We start from the raw sequence: 25,063 nt of genomic DNA, 5'->3' as shown, positions 1-25,063 counted from the left end.
TCATACATTTAATAGAAAATAAAACTCAATCTAACTCAAGTCCAGCTTTCTTCCGTGTTCATTTTATTCAAGGGCATACCTTCTTTTCTCTGCTTTTTTTTTTTCCTTCTTTCTTGGACACCTCCAGCCCCCATTGACAACCAAAATGCAGGGCTATAAATGTAAGGGTGCAATACATCATGAGGTAAGGCTAGAGAACATGTCCTCTACCAAAATGCACATGAATCTCTGGTACAGCAAAAATTCCAGAGTCATGCTGGGGTTCGTTTTGCATGCTAAGCAGGGTCAAAAATGTGAGCTCTCTGTGGCCGACCTTATATATCAGATGAGCTCCAAAGTTGAAAGGTTATATTTGTGAAATTGCAGCTGGCTTTCCTAGCACTTGATTCTAGCTCCTGCAAATCAAAGACTCCTAATTGAAAGGCACATCTGACAATAAGCTTAATCTTCCAGTAAAAATAAAAAATTGTGACTTCTGAATCCTTACTCTTGAAGCTGACAGAGAAGTTCAGAAATGGTTGTATAACCAGAGAAAATGTTTTCCAACAAGATCATAAAGCTTGAATGGTGCAGGGAAAAAAATGTAAAGCAAAGGGCTGTCCTCTGTTCTGTCTACTTCCCCCACCCCCCGTTGTGCACTTAGCCACTCACCTCTTAGGCAAGGGCTCCTGACTTCCAAGTCAGACTCAAACCCCAAATACCAAGACACTATAAAGTGGCATCTTGGCATACTTTGAGATCAGACGGTTTCTGCATTTCATAGTGTGAGGGGTGAGGGGGAGGTGAAAGGGAAAAGCAGCATACCAATGTAGTGAAATCTGGAAACAACAGCACATACACAGACACAAAAAGTTTGCATATTGCACAGAGCGCTTGAAGATCATAAATCTATGCATGAGAAAGACGTAGTGGAAATTTTGGGGGGGATTAGAGTTTATTTTTGTCATCTCTGTGAGACAGCTACTCATTCATCCAGATCACAGCTAAGAAAAAAGCTGGTCACAGAAATTAGCAGTTTCAGCTCAGCAGCGAAGTCGCCAGCCTGTGAAGGCAGAGAGAAATTGACTAATTAGCAATGCGCACTAAAACTTGACGGTTCTTTATAGAGAGAGAGAAGAGAGAGGGAGAGAGAGGGAGAGGGAGGGAGGGGGGGCTCGCTTTTTCCCCTTCTTTCTTCCAAAGATGTTTGAAATCGCAGTCATTTACGCTCGACAATTTTTACAATAGCCTTGAGCCATAATTTTGCGAGTCTCTCCAGCATCCATCCCCCTGTATGGTCTCTCTCTACTGGCCAAGCACGACCGTTTCTCTCCCCAACCGTGGATTTCCTATTACTCTCGTTACGACTCACTGAGCCCCAGGCCCAAGGATAATGATGTGTTGTTTCTTGGTAGCATAATTTGTCACACGTACATTTTTTCTTCTTCTTCTCTTGCAGAAAGCTCTGCTCCCTCTCTCTCTCTCCCCTCTCTCCCTCTCTCTCTCCCTCTCTCTTTCTCTCTTTTCTCCCTCTCCTACATTTTCTTGCTGTTGCTAATTCATGGTGATCAAATGATGTACGACAAAATAAATTGTAAAGAGTGACTGCCTGGAGTTGGGAACCAGAAGGTGTTTTCCCCCTCCCAAGGAGAGAGCAAACCTTTAAAAAGGAAGGACAATTGATTTTTGGGGGGGAGCTTAAGTGAGCCTTGACTTTGCAGCTGGTTGAAAGCAGGTAAGTTTCTGGCCTTGTGTCTGCCTTGTGTGTGTATTTTGTTCTGTCTTTTGGGTTGTTGGCCGGGTGGGGAGGGACGCGGAGTCTTTCAGAGGGGTGGGGGGGTGGTTGTGTGGCAAACGCTCATAAAGAATAAAACTCCTATTGCAAGAAATAAGCAGATGAGGGGGGAAGGCAAAGGAGGAGAGCAAGAAGGAAGGGGAATAGGAAAAGATGGGGTGGGGGGGGGGAAGACAACGAAGCGGGGAGAGCGAGAGGGAGGTATGACCGAGTCCACTTAAAGGGAGAGACTCTGGGAGATGTTTCAGGAGAGCCAGAGATTTGGGGGCGGGGGGGTGCTGCCGGGGGAGGGAGCTCGCGGGAGATTAGGGTCCACCTGGAACGGGATGATAAAGTGAGTCGAGAGGAGCCCAGTCCGGTGGAAATAGGAAGCCGGCGATCCAGGGCTGGCGCCAGGCAGGGCAGAGTGAGCCGCAGTGGAAGGGGCAGGTCCGGCGGGATCCCTCTGAGCCTGGCGGCGGCGGCGGCGGCCGCGGCGGCGGCGGCGGCGGATCTCTCGGGCTGGCGGACGCGCGGGCGGGGTGTGGGCAAAGGGTCCCTTTCTGCTCAGCCCTAGAAGGTGCAATTACACGTTAAGGACCTGGCGCATCGATTTCGCCGCGCCTCCCCCCATCCTGCCCTCCTCCGCCTGGATGCGGGCGGCTCAGACTTTTTACACAAGTAGTTCCAGGGCCGGGGGAGTCGGGGTGCCCGAGTGGGGGGCCTCGAGGAGGGCTGTACCGAGGGGCTCTGAAGGAAGCTGCGGCTTCGGCGGCAGCGCTGGCTGCAGAGATCCCGCGCCGAACTGCGCCCCCCCCTCATCGGATAGCCCCCAGCCCCTCCCCCAACACCTGCCAGTTAACTTGAACTTCTCATAGTTACAGGAGTTAAAGCCACTGCGCCTAGTGCCCGGGAGGGAGAACCGTCCACACGAATCCCACCGGGCCTCCCGGCTCTTGCTCTAAATCCACCCCGGTAGCCCCACTTCCTTCCTCCTCATCTTCCTCGGTGCCGCCCCGCGGGGGAAGGGGAGATACACGCCCGAACTTCCGCGCTTTGAAATGCAGGGGGTGGGGGAAGGCGGGGGAGAGGGGGTCTGGGGCTGGAGGGATTCTCCTGCCAGGTTTAAAGGCGTCTCTGGAAAATTAGCAAAACTGAGTGGTGACTGGGAAGCCAACAGTTTGCGAAGCAGGGAAGCAGGCAGGGCCGGGGTGAGGGAAATGAGCTAGAATTGATAAGGACAGCTCCCGCCTCTGCCGAGTCCACTGAGCTGGTCCTCACCGCGCTCCGCTGCACTTTCCCGGGAGAAGAAAGGGCTTTATCTGCTCCCTCAGACTATTAGTCTAGGAGTTTCTCGGGGCAGCACGGCTAATCGAAGGGGTCCCCAGCTTTTGGAGGGCGAAGAATCGCCCGCCCGCACGCCTGTCGTGTCCCCGTTCCCACCCCCCCAAAACTGGACCAACTGCGAAAAGCAAAGCTGCGGGCGCGAGTTGACCTGGAAGCTCCGCCGACGGTCGTCTCTGCGCTCTCGGGCCACCCCCCGGCTCCCCACTCCCCGGCCTCTCCCCGCCCCGGCCCGGCATGGACACGAGCCCACGGGGTGTCTCGGCCTCAGCCGCCACTTTGCCGTCGCTGCTGCCACCGCTGTCGCTGCCAAGAGCCGAGCCCGGGTGGTTTTAGGAAAGTGGGGGACGAAGTGTGTGGGCGGTGGCGAGAGGCGTAGTAGGGAGCAGAACGGGCGCCCGGACCCCAGACAGGGCCCTTCTGGTGGCGCTCACAGATCCAGAGCCTTCAGACCTCCTCCTAGGATCGGGGTCCGGAGGCCAAGCTGAGCACTGATTGTGGTTCTTCGCCCTCCCCTCCCCTCCCCTCCACACCCGTCCCCACGCCGACCACACCCCACCCCCTCCACTACCCTTCTCCCCTCCCTCCCATCCCCCACCCCTGTCTGCCAGGTCGGAGGAGGGTTTAAAGCCAGGTGCGCCGAGTCAGCTCGCCATGTCCAGATCCGGGGACCGGACCTCCACCTTCGACCCCAGCCACAGCGACAACCTGCTGCACGGCCTCAATCTGCTGTGGAGGAAGCAGCTGTTTTGCGACGTGACCCTGACGGCCCAGGGCCAGCAGTTCCACTGCCACAAGGCCGTGTTGGCCTCCTGCTCGCAGTACTTCCGATCGCTTTTCTCCAGTCACCCCCCTCTCGGGGGAGGGGTCGGAGGCGGCCAGGACGGTCTGGGGCCCCCCAAGGACCAGCAGCCGCCGCAGCAGCAGCAGCCGCCGCCGCCGCCGCAGGAGGAACCGGGGACTCCTTCCTCCTCCCCCGACGACAAGCTGCTGACCAGTCCTCGGGCCATCAACAACCTGGTGCTGCAGGGCTGCTCGGCCATCGGGCTGCGCCTGGTGCTCGAGTACCTCTACACGGCCAACGTGACCCTCTCCCTGGACACGGTGGAGGAGGTGCTGTCGGTCAGCAAGATCTTGCACATCCCCCAGGTCACCAAGCTCTGCGTGCAGTTCCTCAACGACCAGATCTCGGTGCAGAACTACAAGCAAGTGTGCAAGATCGCCGCCCTGCACGGCCTGGAGGAGACCAAGAAGCTGGCCAACAAGTACCTGGTGGAGGACGTGCTGCTGCTCAACTCCGAGGAGATGCGCGCCCTGCTGGACTCGCTGCCGCCCCCCGTGGAGTCGGAGCTGGCGCTCTTCCAGATGTCCGTGCTGTGGCTGGAGCACGACCGCGAGACCCGCATGCAGTACGCGCCCGACCTCATGAAGCGCCTCCGCTTCGCGCTCATCCCGGCCCCGGAGCTGGTGGAGCGGGTCCAGTCAGTGGATTTCATGCGCACCGACCCGGTCTGCCAGAAGCTGCTGCTGGACGCCATGAACTACCACCTGATGCCCTTCAGGCAGCACTGCAGGCAGAGCCTGGCCAGCAGGTATGAGACAACAAAGCAGGGGTGGGGGGGGGGGCGGCGAGAGGCCGAAGGGAGGGGAGGGGGCAGGCAGGAGGGGGATAGGGGTGGCCCGGGCGGGAGGCTCAGGCAGGCTGAAAACAAACGAAAACAAACAATTCAGACTGTGTGGGGAAAGTTGATTTCAGAGTCCCTGAAAGGTCAACAGGAAACTGGCCTCACAGCTTCCCCGAGCGCTAGAAAGCCCACGTTCTCAGTATCCCCAGAGCCGGAGATGTGGGACTTGCGGGCTGAAACTGACAGGCAGGTGGGGTCAAAGGCCAGGCAGTTAGAAGTACAGCTTTGGAGCCCTTTTAATCCAGGCTTCCCTCGACATCTCAAAATATGCTTGCTTAAGAAAAAGGATTCTGTGATAAGAAGTCCCCACCCCACTCCCCCTCTTTCCTGCCTTGGGCAAGCAGAAGTGCCAGGCGATGCTCCAGGAGGAAAGCTTTCATTCATTCTGACACTCAAGTAATTTTCTGTTTTTCAGCGACTGGGGTTTGCTTAGAGCTCTGAAAGGCTTTGTCTTTTAGGGTCGCTGTTAGAAATTCTGGCATCCCATACCCAGGCAAACTTTTCTATCTTATGAAAAAGCAAAACCTTTCCTTACAGCAAAGCAAGAGGATTCGGGGTGTCAGAGTGAATCCTGCCTAGTAGTTCCCATGTCAAAGGGAAGCACAGTTGAAAACTGAGAGGAGGGGAAGGTCATCTAGCTGCAGTTAGGTCTGTGCGCCTGGTCTGAAGTCACAAAGAAGTTGGAGAGTTGTTATTGCTGTTGTTGTTGCTATTTGGAATGTGTCCCCTGTGTGTAATGAACGTGGGATTTGTTGTCAAAGTGCAGAGAGAAACAATGCCTTTGAAAAATGCTGCTGAGATTAAAAAAAAAAAAAAAAAGGACTGTTGGAATTGACAATCATGTTTTATTGGCTCCAATTTTAAATGCCTTTTTAAATAAGCCCTAGCAGAGGGTTGCTTTCTCTTTTTAGAAAAGAGAAGCAGTATCTTCTCAGTTTCTCATGATAAAACATCATGATTCCAGATGCCAGGCTATCCCAGTCTAATCCACCTAAGTGCTATGTTAGAAAGTACATGGTTTAAGAATCCATCGTGGCCTTTTCCCACTCAGAACGATGTCTTAAACATGGGGTCCACTTTCTGCAGCCTTGTGGAATTAAATGTTTATTTTTTCCATCATAATGTTTCTACCAGACCTAGGTAACTAAAGTTTTAGGAAACTGGAAGATATTCTCTACAGTTGTTTAGGGAGCACTTGTATTCAGGTGAGGCCCACGGGAGGCATGGGAAATCTTGAACTTAGAAATCTTGTAAGTTGATTTTTCTGCTATTTGGAAGAAATGGATTGTAGTGTCAGAACATGACAGTTAAGACAATAACACAAACGAGGATCCAAACTCATGTGCTTGAATAGTGAACACAGGAGTCCAAGCGACAAGAACATGGAATGTATTTTTATTTTGTAAGAGTTCCAATTTGCCTAAAGATCAAGATGGTAAGCTTAATGTGACGGGCAAATGTTACCACACCAAGGAACACTGGTGATCAATATTCTGTTATTTTAACTTTTGTGACTTATAAATGACTTACAAATATACTTAACTTAGCATGCATCGTACTATTATGTTACAGTCCTGAACATACATTTATTCATATTTTTTAAATGTACAATCTAGTATAAATTCAGAAACCCAGAAGGATAATAAAATTAAGATTGAACTTGTTCTAAGAGTAAGTTGGGGAAATAAGCATTATAAATTTGATCCAATAAATAAACTTGAAGTCCTCAATGCGCTTTTACCTGATAAATATGTCCTAGGTTTCAGTGTTGGAAGAGTTGACTTTCAAAATGCAAAACCCATTTCCCACCTTAGTCTGGATTCAGCATGCCAGCTGGGGCCTGCTGGCTCTGTCCTGGTGGATGGTTGATACCCCTGACGACACCATCCAGCTTCACTGGGCCATATCATTGGAAGGATGTGTAGTGGCGTCTGACCACTGAATGCTTACAAGTGTCATGGATGCTGCAAGAATCTGATACTTCTGCAATAGGAAGAAAACTGTATTTTCCTTTAAAAGCGGAAGATACGGAAAATAGTTCATGTGAACCTATTGTTGATCTCAAAGTAATATAGTTTAGACTTTGTTCCATTATTAGTAACTGAAGCATTTTAATTTTAGGGACTAATTGCATTATTCTAATTTTAATTCACAGAAAGAATGCAAGAATACCCACCAAGATCTTAACTTAAACGTAGACAAAAATGCTGTAAGTTGCAACCAATAGTATGATATCAGCCCATTTGTTACAGCATCAGAGCAATACAAAAATGTTCTCTCAGCCTTACCTGTAGTCTAACAGAGGGATAAATGTGTTAAACAATTGTTTTTGAAATTGCATCACTTTTTATTGAAGACAGTTGAATGGAAGGGCATTGTATTTATTACTTTTTATCCACCTGTAGTCTAAATATGAAAGAGTTCCTCAGATTCAGAGAAGGAGTTGAAAAATTTAAATTGGCCCGTCTGTTGGAATAAGTTCAAAATACAAGCACATAGAATAACTTCAGAAGGAATTTACTTGTTTAAGAGTACACGTTATCTATAGAATGTAGGGCTATTAAAATAATAACAATATTTTAAATATTTTTTAAAATTATTGAGTAATTTTGAATTTTTATTAAGTCTAGAAAAATAAAGCAAGCCAAGCATAGAGACTTTATAAATATGCAAATTAATTTAATTTTTGTCCTAGTTGTTTAGTTTTTCTGATTATGACATTTATACTCAGATTCATATTTTATTTTAGCAAACTAAGCATTAAGGATATTAAAAATAATAGACTTATTATCTTATTAAAATATATACATAACTAATTTAAGACCACAAGACTTAGATGGACAAAAATTAAAATATTTTGAAGTCTTATTTCTTATTTTCATATTGCTTTTTGCAAGAAATGGGACATTTAAGAAATAAGTTTTGAAAAAGTTTCTGGGAAAGTCATTATTAAAGGCTTCTAAAGCAAAAAAATTTAATAAAGTGACATGACATGCAACATTTAGTGCATTAAAAAGTAAATATCAAAAGACTTGTAGTGTAAGTTTAGCTTAAGTAACCCAAAAAGTTTTTTATTTGTATTTTTTAAATTTTTATGCATAATTTAGTAATTGTCCCAAATAAATCAAATTGGACTGGATTAATTAACTTCTCTTTTACATTTTCATTGCACCTCCCACAATGTAACAATTAAATAAACGTTTAGTGAAAGTTGAAGGAACAAAATTATAAAATAAGAAAGACTCAGTGTTACATTTTACCAAAAGTTCTCCACCCTATGTTACTATTGCACATAACAAAAGTCCATTGAACCTCCTCCAGGAGAACACCTGTAATAGAAAAGCATTCATAAAAATAATTATATTTTTAAAATATTTTATCACCAGCTATTACAGTCCTGTATACAGTCCTGTACTGAAGTGTAATTTTCAAGAGATTATATTTTATAGATGATAAAAGGCTACCTTATAAAGATTTCACTTTCTGCAAAAGTCTATTTAAAGAGTTCATATAAATTAATGTAAAAATCTATTTAAACATCAGAAATACTAATTATCTATTTGCTAAAATGACTTGCAATGACTAAAAAGCCATTAGAATTCCTTAAGGCACAGTTTTGATTCCTGGTTTTTGTGCTTAGAAAATGTTTCTTTAAGTGTAGGACAATATTTTCTATTGATTCCCTTCCTAAGACCTGAATAACAACCTTAACAAAGCAAACTAATCTGGTGTCCATGCATCCTCTAAATTGTGATTTCCCTTTATGTCAATTTGATACCCTCAGATAAGAACTTGTTAGGTAGTTAGATTTTGTATCAGAAGTCACTCAACCATTCAGAATACAATTTGTTTATTATCTAAAACAGGGCCATTGATTACAAAATTATAGCACAGATATGGGAGCCAGATACTTATATCCTACAATCAAAAAGCAATTAGAGTAGATATTAGTGCATTGCATTGGCTCAGAGGACTTACTGACAATAGTGGACATGTTCAGATTTTAACTCATCTTTGTTTTTTTTCCCCATACTTATGAACACATTGAGGCTCACTCATTACCTTAGCTACTTTCTAAGTATCTCAACTTTCTTATCTTAAAAATACAGTGAAAAATGTTACTTTACTTACAACAGTTACTTCATACCAGGTGATATTCTAAGCCTTTTACAAATATTAAGTTATTTAATGCTCATAATAGCCCTAAGGGATGGGTACCATCATTTGCTTCATTTTATGCAAGGAAAAACTGATGCACAGAGAAGTTACGCATTTTGCCCATGGTTGCACAGCTGGTAAGTGGTAGAGCCAAAGTCTGAGCCCAAGCAGTTGTGGCTCTTGAGTCCGTGTTCTCATCCATGGTGTTCTGCTTCTTATTATGAGCCTCTCTATTCTATCATATAATCTGGTGATTGACCCTAGAGTTATATGTAGGTTTAAGACTTCCCTTTTGGAAAGACATTTGTGAGGGTTAAATTTTAATATATCTGACTTTAAAAGAAGTTAAGGAGATGTATTATTCTGGACCAAAGGTCAGCTTTTTTGTTTCTGTAAAAGGTCAAATAGTAATTATACTTGGCTTCAGGGTCACACTAACTCTGTTGCAGCTACTTCATTCTTCCTTGGTAGCACAAACACAGCCATAGACAATATGTAAATGAATGAGCATGGCTGCGTTACAATAAAACTTCATTTGTGAGCATTGAAATTTCATGTAATTTTCACATGTTATGAAATATTATTCTTCTTTTGATTCTTTTCCACCATTTGAAAATCTAAAAACCATTTTGTGTTAGGGGGGTGCTGTATAAAAACAGGAGGCAAGCTGGATTTGTTCTGTGAGTCATAGTTTGCCAAAACCCATTTTAGGCACTTGGGATACATCAGTGAACAAAATGGACACAAAATTTTGCCCTTATTCTAGTGGAAAGAATCCCTCTGGTCTTCTTGCTTCTGTTTGGAAGGAATTCAAATCTAAATAATTCTACCATGCCAAGTTAAAATTTCAGCTTTCTATAGTAAGACTTAAGAATTTGAATAGCAACCCCAGGAAGGTAAATGGTGATTAATTAAAACAGTGAATGCGTTGCTCATTTTTTTCCAACATACTGGATATAGAACCAACTAACATAGATTGGTCATTATTCAGAATAGGCTTTAATATCATTGATATGGTATTTTAATGATTTCCAGGAGGAAAGTAGAGGCGCCAGGTACATTTAACACAATGCTTTCTGAGATTGACATGTACATATCAAATAAACGAATCTAGGCATATGAATGGACATGTGAACAATTATTTTTCTAAATGCCAACCTGTATCTCCAGCTGCTGTGATCAAAGGGCATTCTTGGCAGGATTCCTGACTTCTAAGTGAATCAGCTGGATTGAGTATGTCTATAGAACCTCCCTGCCTTCTCCAAAGTGCGTAACCTCTGGAGGAGCGTGAGTGCTGCTGTGGGTTTGGCTTATGTGTCTATCTCCCCGACTAGATCAGGTGCCTGGACTTGACCCCAAAGTGTGAGTTCAGTATGAATGAGTATTGGTCTTAAATATAATTGTGGTGGACACTTAGGATTTGTTTCAGTTTCATGTGAATTGACAAAGCCAATGAAAGATAAAAATGGAGGTAATTTTAAAGATGATTACATACACACACACACACATACACGCACACAACTGCTGTTTGCCAGTAATAATGGTACCTATCACTAATTGAGCACCTACCATGAGTGAGCTTGACATATTACTTACATTCTTTCTAGTCCTTTCAATCTTTTTAAATATTAGACAGTTGAGGCTCAGAGAAAATAAGTAAGTTATCCAATTATCGGAATAATGTTGAGTTGGGAGTCAATTGTCATCATCTGAAGAATAGTCTCTTATTATGAGTGCATATTGTAAATATGGCCTCTATGAAAAGCAAACTCCAATCTACACCTCCCATATCTTTGTTTTACCGCAGCACAGTAGTGATTAACAGTTCCAACCCTCTAACACATCTTCAAACCACCCAACCAATGAAGAAGAGTGAGAGGAAGATAGTAGAAAGCCCAGATTTTTTCCTACTGGTCTACCATACTCAATTATTAGTTCTGAGATTAAGGGGCTAAATAATGAGATTGCTGAGATTTATCACTATGATACTGACTTACTAAAAATAAGATGAGCCAATATATTTTCAATAAATCAATAAAAATAAGAACTTTTCAGCTTAACTTTGAAAAATAATTGTGAAAATAAAACAAACCAAAACAAAGCCTTGGAGCTTGTATTGGAACCAAGAGATTCCCCCCAGCCCCCTAGATTTCTGTGCAGTGGAGTCCTAGAGAAGCTATCAGCTTTGTTTCTGTGAAGACAAGAGAAAACTCTTCACATTGGTGATACTTACAAGTGATAAATACAACAGGTAGAAGTCAGAATTATAAAAATACTCGTATGCTTTAATAACAGAAAATAAGAGTACTCTAATTGAAAATTTATTCTGCTTATCTTTTGTTTCAAGAAAATCATTTTAACATTTGCTACACTGTAGTGTTTATGCCTTCTGTCATTCATTTGGAATTTCAGAAAATATATTCAGTGCTATGTCATTTCCATTAACATCCAAGATAATTCTTGATGCATGAATTACTAATGATGATTTCTCTTAAAAAAAAACCCAAACAAATAAGCACTGTTATGATATGGGCAGGACAGTGAGTTAACCAGGGGAAGGACTCTCGGTTGTAACATATAGTGAATATGTCTATTTTACTGTAAATATCAAAAGGGCTTATTTACTCACAAATATTAATGACAATCAGGTTAGAACTATTTGCAACATAAGAAGTAAAGCAGAAAGGCACTAGAGAAAGCTTACTGTAGTTGGGAAATGAAAATAGCAAATATTTGTGATAGAAAGAGAGAAAATAAATCAAAGGGAAGTAAAAAAAAAAAAAGAAGAAAAAACAGCAGTAACAAAAATGCAAGGAAATATGGGAAATCAAAGAAATTATTAAGATAGAAACCATCTGAAAAAGAAAGAAAAAGAGAACTAGTAGTAAAGGAGGATGGGCAAGAAAATTCTAGAGCTTGGAGAGTAGACGCTCAATATTTGTTGGACTAATAAGCACAAATTAAGAAGCATCTAAGTCACTACATAGTGAACATATAATTTGCAGAGTTATAGACAAAGTTCCACTAAACGGAAAAAAAAACCTCTTTTCCTCAAAAGAAAAAATTTTTCAACAAGAAAAAAATGGTCAGTCATGGACCCTTCACTCCTATAATTTGATTCAATTCAATAATTATATATTTGTAATCTGAGTTAAGATGTTTTATAAATAACTTTTTGTTCTTGTGCTAGATAATGCAGTAGCTTCTGAAACATCAGGGTTTAAAGGGGCAGTCTGTTATGCCAACAGGAGGAGATGAAAATGTAACTGTATTCTTCGTAAATCTTGATTCTCAGTATAACTAGAGCTGGCAGCAGACCTGAGAAACAAGGGGACCTTCATGACCTTGGGCAGATTTTCTTAAACCCATGCCCATGGCCGTGCCACTCCCACGGTGGGAATTTGGGGTGATGCGTCGAATTTACCACTAACAAGAAGTTCTGCCACAGAATATCCCCCAAACTTGTGTTGAACATGTATAACACACCAAACTCTGTGCTATGTTCTGAGATACAGAGTGAAGAAGACAGACACATTCGTGACTTCATGTGGTTTACCGTATAAGGAAAAAGTAAATAAGTACACAGATTAATCACACTAGTAATACATGCTATAGATTGGAAAAGTGCCATTTGCTGGGAAACGGTGTAACACAGTGCTGTAACCTTGTCGGAGTGGCCAAAGAGTTCTTTCTCTTGTACGTTCCAGGGGCTGAAAGAAGGTGTGTGTGGCCAGAGATTGTGCAGGGAGGGTTGTCCAAGTCATAGAAGAAGTTGTGGGCTCTGCTAAGGATTATCCACTGCATGGATGAATTCCATATGGAAAAACCAGCATGCTTTTATACTTGAGCTGAGTAAATGATCAATACTGTATTGGAAACACTGCCACCTTTGAATTCGTAAACCTAAATGTGTATCTTAGCTCTACTTTAGCTGAGTCCCACATCAGTAAAATGGGTTAAGAATTATTGTTCACCTTCCTGGGGTTTTGGTAAGGATCAGCTCAGAACATGAAAAAACTACAAACAGAAAGTGCTAGTTGTAATTGATTTCTTTTTAATTTTAAAAGATACACTAAGCAAAGTTACCTGAATACGTTTTTGCCCATCTAGAAAACTCTTGAACATAATTTGTGATTTCACTGACAGCACAGAAATAGTCAGACTTCTAAGGACCTAAGAGTGAAGTTGGAGGGACCCGAAGGTGAACACAAGGTCATCAGAAGGAAGTGGGAAAATCAGAATTTTTGATTGCTCTCAGCAATTTATATTTCATTCCTGAAAATGATGGCCTTTTTAGGTATAAGAGTCTCCATTTCTTCCTTTCACAGAGGAGAGTCCCTCCTCTTTTTAATCTCATACATTCGATGTAGGACTCCGTTTGCTGCCGCTCGCAGAGCCTCTGGCGTCCGTGTCTGGCTCTCTGCTCCCACAGCGCCTGCGAGCGGGTTGGTGAGTTACACCTGCGCTGGGACCCGAGCTTCCTCCGAGCTCAGCTGGGCCACCGTATGGAGACTGGCTCACTGGAGGCTGCAGAGAAGTGAACTGAAGAATTACAGTCGGTTTCACTTCCCTGCCTTATGTGCCTTCAGGTGCCTCTGAAGACAGAAGAGGCCAGTGAAATGGAGAGGAGGACGAAGAGAGAAAGACCTAGGTTAGAGAAGAAAAGAGTCCTTGAAAATGTAGATGCATCGTTGAAAGATGCGGAGGGACAGATGTGTTTGCGTGTCTGCGTGCGTAGCCCCCGACACTGCGTACTGTGGGCTGCCAGCTTGAAATTTTCTGTACGGTGGCTTCTGAGAGGTGTTTTTATCAGCTAAAGGTCTATTTTGCGTGTGGGTGGGGCCGGGACAGTCAAAGATTCACAGTCTGGCACTGAGTGAGGAGTTACTGGGATGGGAGGGTCAATTTTTCGCCAAAAAGAAAATAGTCGTATTTTGTAAATCCTGCTTAGAACAAAGCAGCAGACTCTGTCTGGCCCTGATTTTTAGCACCCCTCAGAACCAAGCACACCGGAACATCCTGGGCAAATGGAAAGGATTAGAAGAGGGAATGGAAAATCTGTGAGTCAGAGAGGGAAACTTCGAAGGAAGAACTTTACTGCTTTAGGATGCACACCAGGACCTCAGCACTTCCTACCCCATATGCATTAACAGGGGGCCATGGATACTGTGAGGGATTCCCAGCCAATACTGGTGTGTTATAGAGGCAGAAGTGTGGGCCTCCTAGCAGGGACCAATTTGGTGGATTGGTTACTATGACAACTGTACCGCTACTGTCAGTGGCAATTCCTGTAAACTCCCTGTCTTAAGGTTTTCGCAAGGGTTCACTCCAGAATAACATCTGTAGGTACAGACTACAGAGTAAAGCTAGGAGATATAGGTATGGAGAGAAAGAGAATACGACATAATAGGAGGTACAGATAAAAATGTTATGTTATAGTGCAAATATCTTAAACAGTTCTATTGCAGAGTAATTAAGACCTAAAATTCAGACAGATGCAGGTCAAATCCCACCTTGACCACTTAAAAGCTGGCTCTCTTTGGGGAATTTACTTAATCTGTTTTCAGATTGCTTACCTCTGAAATGTAGATAATGATACCCACCTCATCAGGGCAATTCTGAATGTTGGAAGAATGTATGTACTACACTTAACACAGTACGTGACGGTAAATACTTAATCATTGATAGCTTTTATTTTTATAGGAATAGTTCTGTTTATATCCAATTTGCCTTTCTGTTCACTTGTTAGGACTCCTAATTCCATACAGGATGTTCATTCTAGAGCCGGAGTCTCACAGTCTGAGTTCCAAGTGCTGCTCTGATAGTGATAAGGTTTAGCTGACAGTGTCCATTTTATCCACCTTTGAGTAAACTACAGAGCTGAGACCAGTCCTGAGTCTGGCCCATTCCCTTGTTCTATCCATGTCAGCAATTGGAAAAGTTAGAAAAGCCTTTGTGGATTCAGGTTGAACAGCTTTTTTGAGGTGTAATTTACATCCAACACAATTCACCCATTTCAAGTGTACAGTCCAAGGAGCTTCAGTATATTCACAGTGTTCGCTACCATCACCACAATTAATTTTAGAACATTTTTACCACCCTCTCCAAAAAGACCCCATACCTATTACCAATCAGCCCCATCTGCCCCTGCCCCTTGCAGGTGTAGGCAACCACTAATCTACTTTCTGTCTCCATAAATCCATAGATTTTCTTATTCTGGACATTTCATATGGAATATGGCATCATGCAATATATGGTCTTTGGAGCTGGCTCCTTTCATGTAGCATAAGTTTTCAAAGTTCATCTATGTTGTAGCGTGTAACAGTACTTCATTCCTTTTTATGGCTAAATAATATTCCATTGTATGGATAAACCACACTTTATCCATTAGTGGATGGACATTTGGTTTGTTTCCACTTTTTGCTATTATGAATAATGCTGCTATGAGCATTTATGGACAAGCTTTTGTGTGAACATATGTTTTCATTTCTCTTAGATACATACCTAGGAGTGGAATTGCTGGGTCTTATGGTATCACAGTTAACACTGAAGAAATGTTTAACTTTTTGAGGAACCGTCAGAATGTTTTCCAAAGCATCTGTACTGCGTTCTCACTAGCAGTGTATAAAGGCTCCAATTTCTCCACATCCTCGCCCACACTTAATACCTGCCTTTTTGACTGTAGCCATCCTAATGGATGCGAAGTGCTATCTCACTGTGATTTGCATTTCCCTAATGGCTAATAATGCTGAGCATCTTTTCGTGTGTTTATTAGCCACTTGTATATTTTTTGGAAAAAAGTCTTTTTCACATCCTTGGCCATTTTTTAGTTTGGTTATTTTCTTTTTCTTATTGAGTCGTAAGAGTCTTTTTGGCGTTTTTAGGAGGGCTTCTTATGGTTCCTAGATCACAGCTGGGGCCACCTTCTGCAGGAATTGGGTGATCCATTTGACAAAAATGAAAATCAAATGCATGCACATGTACAGTGGAAAAGTCTCTGGATACTTTTATAAGGTACATATGTCTTATTAAAATTCTTGGTTTTTAGTGTGGCAGAGGAAACTATCTGTGGTTGATTTTGATGTTGTTTGTTTTCTTCTTCATGTGATTATTTTGGCTTTATGTTGATTTAGGCATTATATTCCTCAAGTGGTAGTCTGCACTTGGTGTAGCAAATCTTTTATTCAAAGAAAAAATATTTATTACTCAAGTTATTTATTTACATTGTCTTAAAGGCACATCAGAAATTTTTATTCAAACTATGTTTATACAATAATTATTTTAGGGAAATGAGGTAAAATTCTTTGACTGCCAAGACAGTGATGACTCATAAGAACCACTGAAGAAGAAGCAGAAGTTTTTTAATAAAACCTGAGAAACAGATGCTCTTATTTGAAAGGGGATGCAAAAGTGTTCCTTGTGGGGATCAGCAAGAAACAGCACAGCCCAGAATTTTCAGTCACGGCTGACATTCAACTGAGGGCTTCCCTATACGTATCACCAAGGCAGTTTTTGACATGGAAAAGCTAAATTCATCATGAGAATAACTTGTCCGGTTTCATCTTCCTTTGCTACAGTGTCCTTGCAATTTTCCTTAGGGACAAAAAATATCTACTTCTCTTGACAAGAAATTACTTTTACTACTCTTAGTAGGTTAGGTTAGGTTACTTCACTGACTCTTTTTTTTTTAAAGTTTTTAATTTATTCATTTATTTATTTTTGGCTGCACCGTGCAGCATGTGGGATCTTAGTTCCCTGACCAGGGATCGAACCCAGGCCCACAGCAGTGGAAGTGTGGAGCCCTAACCACTGGACCGCCAGGGAATTCCCATAGGTTACTTCACTAACTCTTGCTTTGAGTGTATGGATATGGCAGAATGTTCAGCAAATCATTTCCTAAGCTTAATGTTTATGCTTCTGGACGGAACAATTTCTATTTTGATTATGAATCTCTTTGAACAATCAAATTCTTGCTTTCTGTTAAAAGATTTACATGTCTATTACACGACAAAGAAGACTTCAGGCCACCATCATAGATCTGAGTGCAAAGCAGTAGAAATTTTAATGTGGATTTCTTATCTGGCTATTCAAAGGGACAGAGTGTTATTAAAAGCATGTGATAACTTCATAGGTTTTAGTAGCACTACCACCAGATCCCAGGTAAGCAGATAATTGCCTAAATTAGTCACTTTGTGTGTTTAGAAGGCAGGCACCTTCTTCCCTCGGCAGAATTATAGAGAAGATACCTAATTCAAGGTAGTCAGTTCAGAACCCTGAGAAGCCCAATAAACTTCAACTGTCACTCAGACAGTCTTATATTCAAAATTTGGAAAGAGAAAGCAGACAAAGCAAAACTGAAATAGTGGAACACCACTTTGTTGCACACAAACTCAAGATCTGTGCTTGCTCCAGAGTTAGGAAGCAGCAAACAAAACCAGCAGCAAGCAAAAATCCATTCCAAGGAAGGGGCACCCCCTGTACAGGAAGAAGCCCCTCAAGTCTTGCATCAGCCTAGTCAAACTGAGAGCCCAGGTTCCAGAACACAATAGTCTTTTTGACCTAGAAAGAATAGTCTCACCTCAGAAAGATTTTTCTGGAGAGTGCTTCCCATTTTTTATGGCAAGGAAACTTTAGAATCTCAGAGCATGAGGAACATTCAACATGTCTGAAAGCACAAAGAAATGTATGTCTATGGCTTTACAGACACTAATTAGAGTCTGCCACAAAAGCTTACGGAATCGCTTCTCTCCTTTATCCATATCTGTTCTTATCCCTCCTGGTTGCCCTCCCTTCATTGGAACATTGTTAACCATTAACATTTACTGCATATGTAAGTAGCCGAGCACCAAGCAGAGGAGGAGATAAGGAGTCTGCCTCCCATGTTCCAAATTCTCCACATGGTGAGTGGTCGGTTGACTGCTATAAAATACAGCTGTTGTGTGGTGAAATTAAGATGATCCTTTCTTAAAGCAGTTGTGCAGGTTTTGACCATTGAAGCCTCCTTCTCAGGTGTCAATCCCCAAAAATGAGTGTGAGAGTCATTGGCATCGTTCTGCCCTGTGTTCCTGTTGGCTGGATAGTTCTGTTAAGGACTGTATTAGTCTGCTCAAGCTGCCATAACAGAATAAATATGGACCAGGTAACTTAAACAACTGAAATTTGTTTTCTCACAGTTCTATTCTAGAGGCTGGAAGTCCAAGATCAAGATCCAGCAGGGCTGGTTTCTGGTGAGGTCTCTCTTCCTGGTTTTTAGACAGCTGCCTTCTCACTGTGTGCTCACATGACCTTTCCTCTGTATGCAGAGCTGGGGGGTGGGGTGGGGAGAAGAAGAAGGGAATCTCTGGTGTCTCTTCCTCTTCTTATAAGGACACAAGTTCTATTAGATGTGGGCCCCACCCTTATGACCTCATTTCACCTTAACTACCTCCTAAAAGCCCTATCTCCAAACACAGTCACATTGGGAGTTAGGGCTTCAACATAAGAATTTGGAGGCAACACCATTCAGTCCAAAACAAGGGCCAAGAATAGAACACAAGGAATTATAAAACAGGTTCGAGGCACTAACTGAAATGTTACTTTTCAACTAGATCTATACAGGCAAAATTATCTAGGCAGATGAGCAATTATCCAAGTCAGCAATGTGTTGATAGATCCTCCAATAATACAAACCTAGAAGAGAAAAAAAAAGTACAGATCTGCTTTCCTCAGCCCCATAAAATCTTGCCTAAATCAGTAGTTCTTTGAAGAATCAACCATAGAGCTTTTTTACTGAAACATATCTTCCCTAGTCCTACCCAGAGATTCTAAATAGATTGATCTGGAACATGGACCCAGGAACCTGCATATTTAGCAACTTCCTGGGTGATTTTGGGACCACATTGAGAAAATCACGAGACTAAACAGATGCTTCTGTTTTCCAATTTGCTACATATCTATGGACGATGGAAGAAAATACTGATTGCAATTTACTGGAAGATAAGTTTAAGGAAAATTTATTGCAAAACTAAAAGAAATCAGATTCACTGACATGAGAAAAAGGGAAATGAGTCTTAGGGAAAGTTATTGGAATTACCGGACTCTAGGGGATTTGCTTCCTGATGATGAAATTTGGGTACCTACTGTGCTAGAGAATTTTCAGGATAATTCAAGCCACACAGTATAGAGTCCACAATTCAGCTTCAGAGAATGTGGTGAATTTTCCCAGAATAATTTGTTTCTGCCTGTCAGAGATCTGATGATTGAAAAGGACAGTGTCAGGGACTGGCTGATCGGTGAGTCTCAGAGGCTTCTGCAAATTCCCCTTCCTGGGGAGACGTTGGAGGGCCTCCTAGATCTGCAGATCCCTTGAGCCAGGGTTTCCTTTATCACTTAGCCCCTCCAGGGTTGGTGAAGCAGCAAAGAACAGAAAGAACTGGCTCCCCACAGGGAGGGAGAGGGAAAGAAGAGGAGGATAAGAAATTCTTTTTTCACCCACCGCAGTGGGGTGTCCCTGAGCTGGATCCCACAAGCCACACCTCATCGTCTCCACAGCACACACCCCAGGCCTGCCTCAGTCCCTCGCGGCTTCTCTACCCCAAAATGAGGATAACTTTCATTTACCTTAATCCCAGGATGATTTCATAACCTTATTCTTCCCCTAAAAATAAATTCTGGGCCCATGTAGAGGGTGTCAGCTACAACTCCCTTTTCTTGAAGATGGATACCTATTTATTGCCATGAATATTCCAAGAGAAGCATGGGGTAATACATTCAGTTACTAACTAACTTTTCTCCCTAGCTCTCTGCATGACCACTCCTGCAGTGGCGCTCCAACTGGCAACAGCCTGCCTGGCAGGAGGCTGGTTCCTTTTACTCAGAACGAGCTTCCTACTTTCCCCACGAGAAATCTTTCCCTGGAGTTAGAGGAATGGATAAAATCAGTCTCTAGACCCATGAGGTGTCAGTCAGGCCATTGTCCCCTCATCCTGAATGGCTGAACTTCTGTTTGGGGAACGTGATTTTGTTAAAGATTCATTTTTACTGTTAGGTCTTGGACTGTCAGATACAAGTAATTTCAGTGGGAGGTATGTGACATCCTGAACTTGGATTTTCAGCGTCATCATGTGATCTTGTGTCTTTCTGCACTTTGTCTTGTGCAGCAGGTACCAACATTTCCCCAGGTCAGGAAGTCAGTCTTTTCTCTTCAGAAAGGCGGCCAGATGGGAGGGAGAGAGAGAGAAGTCTCAATAATGAGATTGGTTCTCAAGAGGCAGCGTAGTCTAATAATTGGCCTTTATTAGGGGTTTAAACGCAGGCATTACTTAGGAGTCCATCACTGGCATGAGAGTGATGCTGTATCGCTTTTCGTCACTAGGCTACACAGAGCTTGAATAGCTCCTTGGTGACAGGCTGCACAGAACCACTTCTCTCTTGAGCAAGAAGAAGAGTTTTTTCCTATTACACAAACATTGGTGTCCCTGCCAGCGTGTTGGGTGGCATCTGTGCTAGTGAGTAGGGAGACCCCGAGTCCTACTTGGAGGCAGGAGGATTAGTCGAAGAGGTCATACTTGCCACACAACTTCCTCCCAGGAATAGGGAGGATTAATGAGATGCTATTCCCATTGCAATTCATGCTCCTCAGTAAGTCACCATGTACTAGGTATTAGAATTAGAGATTATATAGGTAATCAAGCAAAGAAGATACTCAACTACTTCTAGTTACCAAAGGAAGCTTTAATCTAGGAGGTTGGGAAGACGGGGGGTGTGGAAATGCAGTGAGTATAAAGTTGGCTGGAAGCCATTTTTCCTCATGAAGCAAAGGACCAGGAGTGAAGTGTGAAATGCTATGTACAATATGAAGATAGACCCATTCTGGCTTATGAACTAAGCCTTGGGGAGGCTTACATTTCATGGATTCAGATGAGGACCTTAAGACACTTTTGTCATATCTGCCTCTGCCATCATGAACCCGTCTACAGCTTTGGTGTTCAGAGAAACGTGGCACAAACATCGGCAAACTACCCCACCTGCATGCTGGGGGACCCGGTGACATTCTGAGTTCAGTATGTGTCAGTGAAGAATTGTGGAAGAATGTACTAGTGTGCTACAGGGGCTCGGGTGAGAAGTGAAGGAGTGGGAAGATGGTTCATTACAATTGTAACATGCAAAGCTCCAGTCATTCAACATGTTGAGCTTCTCATGGTCAAACCTATTAAGAAGGGGCCAAGTTGGAATGTGACTAGGGTTCAAGATTTTAAAGTCCTGGTTTCTTCCATTTACTATAGCGTGTCCTCAACTATGGTTTACCTGCCACTGGTAGAATGTGAGACCATTTCAGATGGTACACGAGAAACCATTTTTAAATTTATTTTAATCGTTAGGTATTACTATATTTTAACATGTATCAGAGATAAAACACAGTTAACCCATGAAGCCCATGATTCATAAATAAAATTGCTAGAACAATGATTCTCAATACCGGTTGTATATTAGAATCACACAGAAAGCTTAAAACGATTTTTAAAAAACACCGATGCTGGGTCCCACAGTAGATCATGAAATCAGAATCTCTGAGAGGCGCCCCGACCCTAAATATTTTATAAAAGCTCTCCCAGGTGGTTCTAAAGAGCGGCCACCATTGGGAAAGACTAGAACAGACCGGGATGAAGCATTTTAAAGTGATGAGTTTTAAATAAAATATTAAGTAAATAATATACGGATCTGGCAAAGATCATTAAGGTCCTGTATTGTGCTAATAACTGAAATTTGGTAAACTTCCCTCTATCGTGGGTAGCTCCCAACACTGATCCTAGGTAGCAGGTTAGATCTGGGCGTTAATCAACAAGACTCTCTGTTCTCCAATACGTCACCCTCTGACTCTTCCACATTTTGGTTCAGAAACATGGCTTTTCCTCTTTCCTTTTTGTCTTTTGACACCCCCATCACCACACCCACTGACTGGACCTTAAAACAGACGAGGAAAAAAAAGGATGATAAGAATCTGTAATGACATATATCTGGATTAGTGGGATTGCAAATGACTTTGACTCTTTTCACCAGTTCGTTCTTTTATTCATCATTTCTTCATTCCCACAACAAGCATTTACTGAGTACCTATGTAGTACTAAGTCCTTTTTGTGTTTAACTATACTTAGAATTTTCTCAATGAGCCTGTGTTGTCTTTATGATCAAATGGATCTTAAAGTTACTTCCATTTTAGGAAAACTAAATACTGTATATGACTGACCATTCTCCACTCACCACGCAGCCAGACTCCTGGCGGGAGAAAAAGTGTCAGAAGATGGAAGCAAAGACATTTTCAGCTATTCCTGAGAATCACAGAAGGGTTGTATGCGAAAGCCCTAGAGACATTTCCTCTGTGAAATGGAAGAAATAAAACCCATCCTGAGGCACTGGAAAAGGTGCCCAAACCCTTTTTCCTCTATTCCTTCATCTGTTAAATGGGGATAATGATACTTTATGTTTACCTACCTCAGAGAGGCATTACCAGGTCTATTTAAAGGCTCTTCTGATGAAAGCTGCTGTGTAATTACCAAGAACAGCTATGATTAAAAAAAAAACCTAAATACAACAGCAAATCAGCTGGAACAAGTTCTCCAGGGAGTTTACTTCTCTGGAAAAACTTAAGAAAGGGGTAGCAGCTCTCCTCTGGGGACTTTTGGGTACCCTTCTAGCTGGAAGTTTAGGGAAGGCTAGCTGATCTGAAAAGTCTCCTCCTGGCTACTGATTTGGGATCTTTCTCTGCTTACTTTTTCCCCACGGTCTAAGCAGTTTCCATCTGAAATTCCTCTTTCAAGTTTTTCAGATCTTAACTCAGAAACTGTTTTATCCGTGAAAAGAATCTCAAGCAAGGCACTTAACCTATGACAGAGAAACAGAGAGAGAGTGTTTGAGAGAGACAAAGAGAGAGAGAGAGAGACAGAGAGGCAAAGAGAGAAAAGGGAGGCTATAATGTAGAGGATATGTGCATTTTATCGAGGATAAGTAATGGGGAATTCTTTGATAGTTTATAAAAAGAGGACCGAAGTAATTGATTGTTAATGTCAGGCTTTGCTGAAATTCATTTGACAAAGCATGTAGGGTAAATTCGATGGGAGCAGAAGCTCACAAAACAAGGACATCACTATTACAACAGCTCAAGAGAAAGGCAACCCAGCTGAATCAGGCTACTGGAAGTTTGGTTGAAATGAAGAGATTTTTTAAATTATATTGGAGTATAGTTGATTAACAATGTTGTGTTAGGTTCAGGTGTACAACAGAGTGATTCAGTTATACATATACACGTATCTATTCTTTTTCAAATTCTTTTCCCAATTAGGTTGTTACAGAATACTGAGCAGAGTTCCCTGTGCTATACAGTAGGTCCTTGTTGATTATCTATTTTAAATACAGCAGTGTGTACATGTTACAGCTCTAGAATCCATAGGATTTGGTACAACATTGACTATGGCAGGAAAATGAGAGAAGAGTCAAGATTACCATAAAATTTGGAGAGTTGGATATCATAAGGTTTGGCGACTTCCTTAACAGAGAGAGATGGCAGCCAAGAGTGAGTGGGCTGAATTTATGAATGAGGTCTAGACCAATGCCATTGTAGGAAGCCCAGTGGTTTTATATTTTTGCTAAACTTGCTTGTGCAGTAAATATTCTGACTGTTTATAAACAGTGAACCTATGGTACCTGAAAAGGCTTCTAAACAATAAAAGAAAATGTCAAAATTCCAAAGATGGATTTTCAAATGAGTGCTTTGTAAGTTTAATAATTATGCATAATAATAATCATTGTCATTTATCGATTGATTACTATGGGAACTACATACATATTTTCCATATGCAACTCAGATGTCAGCTGGTGGCTTTTCAGTTCTGGTAAAGACCCGGTAAAATTGTTGCAAACCCCTTCAATCCAAAGGCCTGTGGAAATCCAAAACCTGTCTTTGTCTCTGTGAATCCCCAGGACTTTACATCTTCCCGAATTTCCCTGCCTCCGGATCACTCCCAAACACCACTGCTGTACCACCAGATGTGAAATTGCACATTCACTCACCGCTTGTATAAAATGCTAAGCCATCACAGGGTTAGCAAAGTTCACTGAAGTTGGAAAGTCGTGGGAAAGAGGCATAACTTCTTCCAGTCCTCTCCAGCCTCTCCCTACTGGATCATGTTGGGAGCACCAGTTTTTTTGTTTGTTTGTTTTGTTTTATAAATTTATTTATTTTTTATTTATTTATTTTTGGCTGCGTTGGGTCTTCATTGCTGTGCACGGGCTTTCTCTAGTTGCGGCGCGCGGCGGCTACTCTTTGTTGCGGTGAGCGGGCTTCTCATGGTGGTGGCTTCTCTTGTTGCGGAGCACGGGCTCTAGGCGTGCAGGCTTCAGTAGTTGTGGCTCGAGGGTTCTAGAGCAAAGGCTCAGTAGTTGTGGCGCACGGGCTTAGTTGCTCCGCGGCATGTGGGATCTTCCCGGACCAGGGCTTGAACCCGTGTCCCATGCATTGGCAGATGGATTCTTAACCACTGCACCACCAGGGAAGTCCCGGGAGCATCAGTTTTTGTCTCCCCTCACTGTGCAGAGACATTCATCTTTAAAGGCAACAGCAGCACGAAGTGCCTTTCGTTGGTTGAAGAGACTAGCTCTAGAAGGTGATTTTGTTTACGAGTTGCAGCCATTTCTTTTCCAAATTATGCTTAAATGACTTCATTTTAACTCTCACAACATTCCCACTTTACAGATGAGGCAACTGAGGCTTCAAGAGGTTGAATACCAGCCCAAGGATATAAACATATGAAGTGGTAAAAAGAGAACTTCAGTCCAGGTCTGGCTGATTCTTAAATTAAAATTAACTTAGCCTTTGAAAGATGGAATAATTATTATCTACCCCCATTTACATTGCCCCTTCAAAACTGCTTAGTTTTTCCATTACATCTTTGTTTAAAAAAAAAAAAATGGCAATACACCTCTGAAGACCATATATGGGGAATTACAGAGTAAAAATCCCAGTATTTATGTATCATTTCAGAGAGAATGAGTTGGGATGACTAAAATGTCTAAACCATGGAAATGTGATGCTATTACTTCTTAAGTAATAAAATTTGGATGGGGACATGGGTTACTCGCTTATCAAACC

At 42.4% G+C, this 25,063-nt stretch overlaps 1 protein-coding gene across 1 annotated transcript in view; it reads left to right on the top strand.

Moving 5' to 3' along the window:
* Positions 1-1,022: 1,022 nt before the first annotated feature.
* Positions 1,023-25,063, top strand: part of KLHL14 (kelch like family member 14) — a 100,802-nt gene continuing 76,761 nt past the window's right edge. Inside the window, exons 1-2 of the mRNA XM_036874128.1 lie at positions 1,023-1,714; positions 3,709-4,689. Of these exons, the coding sequence (XP_036730023.1) occupies positions 3,752-4,689 (938 nt within the window). The 5' untranslated portion in view covers positions 1,023-1,714; positions 3,709-3,751. The remainder of the gene's footprint in view (positions 1,715-3,708; positions 4,690-25,063) is intronic.

Source organism: Balaenoptera musculus, chromosome 14 (assembly GCF_009873245.2).
Source record: "Balaenoptera musculus isolate JJ_BM4_2016_0621 chromosome 14, mBalMus1.pri.v3, whole genome shotgun sequence".
Lineage (NCBI taxonomy): Eukaryota > Metazoa > Chordata > Mammalia > Artiodactyla > Balaenopteridae > Balaenoptera > Balaenoptera musculus.
The sequence above is the reverse complement of the archived record's forward strand: the minus strand, read 5'-3'. Positions and strand labels throughout refer to the sequence as shown.